This window comes from Pteropus alecto, unplaced genomic scaffold, assembly GCF_000325575.1.
Source record: "Pteropus alecto unplaced genomic scaffold, ASM32557v1 scaffold3, whole genome shotgun sequence".
Taxonomy (NCBI): Eukaryota; Metazoa; Chordata; class Mammalia; order Chiroptera; family Pteropodidae; genus Pteropus; species Pteropus alecto.
The window spans coordinates 70,179,752-70,183,066 of NW_006442484.1; the positions used below are offsets into that span (position 1 = coordinate 70,179,752).

Below are 3,315 nucleotides of genomic sequence, written 5' to 3' on the forward strand. Positions count from 1 at the left end.
TCTCTAGGTAAAAACAAAATTTTCCTGGGCATTTTTTTTTTCTTTTTAATTTCTTTTTTTTTTTTTTTTTTTTTAAATAACTCTAGTATTTCGAACTAAATCAAAATAGCAAAAATAAATAGAACAGTGGTATAAACTGAATGAGTACATTTTCCTATCTTCTGTTTTTCTTAAATTTTTTATAAATCTTAAAGAATAAGGAATTCTCTGCTATGATAATTGTACTAAAATGATGCTGAGCAAACCACTACTTTAGCACTGTAGTTTTTAGGAAATTGGGTTTTCCTGGGCAATTCTAAGAGAGTAACCCACCAAAGTGGCTTTTAATTATCATAGATTGTTAGAAGTAGAGGTAATTAAAAGATCAAGTCTCCTGTTTGACTTTAAACCATCCAAATGCCCTTTGGTATCTTCTAGTAGGTGAGATTTTTAAAAACCTATCCCCCAAAGAAGCACTTTTATTTTTCATCTGATTGATTATTCAAAAGTAAAACAACAACAGTAACAACAGCAACAACAACAAAAACAGAATTTTCAGGCCTTTTATATGAAAAAATTAATAGTGTTCACAGTTCAGGAATAAAGTTCGACGAAGAAATGGCTAGAAAAATGTTAACTGGAAAGAAGAATTTAGGAGTGGAAGATTCCTTATTCCTGGGAGAACCCGCCCAGACAGCGTGCCTCAACCTTCTGTCTCTTAGATTTCTGCTATGGAAATGAAGACCTTACGTTCTCTATAAGTGAAGCCATCAAGCTTTGTGTGACGGTGGTGGCGTACGCTCCTGAATCGTTCAGAAGGTAACTGCGGCCCTTTATTCTGTACCTTGTGATGAGTAAATATAGCAAGGAAAATAAAATGGAATGAATACAAAGATTGTGTTTGCTAATACCAGCCTATAGCATTCTGGCAAGTAAGTTTTCAAAAACTAAATTTTAGGAAACTTGTCACAGCAGAGGTACTGGAAGATATAGTAAATCTTCACTAATTTGAAATCCCCTAATTGGGAATTATTGCAGCAGCTAAGATGTTTAGTCTTATTTAGAAAATATTTTCACATGTAATACAAATCAATAGCAAATGAAAATTTAAGAACAGACATTTAAACTACTTAAGAAAGCCCTTCCCAAGGAGCAATGAGAATGCCTGTCACAAACAGCAAGAATATATCTTGGCTGTTATTTTGCTAAGTGCAAGGAATTTAAAGGACCCACGTGGAGAGTGTCATTCCAATTCAGGTCTGAGATACATACAGATATGTGAAATGAAAACCAGTTTTATCTCGCTATTAAAATAAGTCTTCAAAAGGCAGAGACAATAATTCAGATGAACCACAGATAGCTTCCTTTATGCGGTATATATCCTTAAAAACAATAGAATTGCTTTCCTTTAAAATGTTCCACTATTCTGGCTTAACAAATCCTTTGGCCTGCACAATTATATCAGCAGTAGGTAATCTCTCTCCCTCTACTTCTCAATTTTCTTTGATCTTTTTATACAAGACCTACTCTGCACACATAGCACCACATTTTATGGCTACCGTATTCTTGGTATATCTGTATATATCTTCCAGCGTCCAACATGATGCTTTATTCCATGGAAGATATAGCAATAAACATTTATGGAATAAATGAATCAAACAACAACCAACTGTTTCAATTTTCCTACTTTCCTCATTTGTAATTCCTTCCCTGAGAGTCCTTTGTAGTCAGAAGAGAGTTCGAAAAAAAATGGAGGATTAGCTGTAAACATCATACAGCTTTCGCCTCCGCTTTCCCTCACTTTGAGAGAAGTATGAGCTGATAAATTGTTCTAGGGCGTTGCTCTTCTGTTAGTACTGCCAGATCTAGGTAGGTTAGTGTCTTTCTGATGTCAATTTAAAAAATTGAAACTATAAACTCTTGTCACACAAAGAACAAGAATATAAACCTTATCTGAGTGTCATCCCAATTCCAAGATGCTGGCTCTGGTCTAACCCAGAGTCACTTCCATTGGTTGACCTCTTCACAGCAGTTGATGATCTCAGGTTCTCAGGATGAGTTGTGACTCTGACTCAGGTTCAAAGTGAAAAGGGATATAACCAGTGATTTACCTAGTAAAGGAGGCCAAAGAACTTGCACCTGTGCATGCACACCAGTCCAGTTCTAACCTAATAATCAAGCCCATCCTGAAGCATCTATAGATTAGGTGATTTATAGAATATTGTATAGAAAAATAAAACTGATCTGAAAGTAAAATATAGTAACTTCTTTGGGATGTAAAGATTGCTTGAGGCTTACAGACTTATACATTAAATTCTTAAAAGTCTCTCTGTCTGATCACAATCTTCTTATCATCAATTTGTCATAATCTCATGTTCCTCCTTAAATCTACTTTCAGTTAGCAATCCGTATAGACAAATGTTGACCTGACTATTGCAGCTGTATTATTTTGACCCAGTGGATGTTTTGACCCCAAGTATATTTTGACTCTGACTTTATAAACATCTTTACCCTAATTATACCTATAGTGATACATTTTTATTAAGGGATTGTTTTCTAAAGCTAAGTTCCTTATGCCAGTTTAATTCCTTGATCAGTCATTTTAAATTGCAGACAAGTCACTTTCAACTTTTTATGTGTTATTTTTATTTTGTCTTCTCAAAGTTATTTTCATTGGGATTAATTTAATTCCATGTAAAATTTATAGTAAAGATTTAATTCATTGATTAGATTTTTGGGGGGGCGGGGGGAGGAGTTATTTGACTTTGATCTGTTTTAAAATCTGCCAATTAGAGTTTCTGTCATTTCGAACTTTTATGTTTCAGGTTTTGATCATTATTCCTGGCAGTTTTCCCAAGAAAAATTTCAGTGTTTGTCTTTTCATTTCTCCACGCTCTTAAATATGACACAACCAACTAAGTAGAATACAACATTGACTTGGTTCTCTTTCTGTTAATATAGTCTTCAGATGCTGATGGTCTTGGAAGCATTAGTCCCATGTTACCTACAAAAGCTAAAGAGGCAGACATCGCAAGTGGAGACAGTGCCTGCTGCCCGAGAAGAGATCGCTGCCACAGCTGCTCTCGCGACATCCCTACAAGCACTTCTGTACAGTGTAGAGGTTCTCACGAGGTAATTCCATTGTCAGAAATATCCACAGGCTTAAACTATATGTATCTACCGAAACAAAGAAGAAAAAATGTGGTGGCTAAAAATCTCTAAAACCCAGTCTTTATTTACAGAGATCTGGCCAAACTCAGCCCTTTATGGCTTAAAACTGCACAAATAAATAGTGCTAAGTACTCTGAATAATAATAATATTATAATAACTATATT

The 3,315-nt window shown here is 34.8% G+C and overlaps 1 protein-coding gene across 2 annotated transcripts in view; it reads left to right on the forward strand.

Moving 5' to 3' along the window:
• The window catches only part of UNC80 (unc-80 homolog, NALCN channel complex subunit), a 189,901-nt gene that overhangs the window by 147,250 nt on the left and 39,336 nt on the right, over positions 1 to 3,315 (forward strand). For both annotated transcript variants that reach the window (XM_006921411.1, XM_006921412.1), the window contains exons 46-47: positions 702 to 798; positions 2,941 to 3,111. In XM_006921411.1, the coding sequence (XP_006921473.1) occupies positions 702 to 798; positions 2,941 to 3,111 (268 nt within the window). The remainder of the gene's footprint in view (positions 1 to 701; positions 799 to 2,940; positions 3,112 to 3,315) is intronic.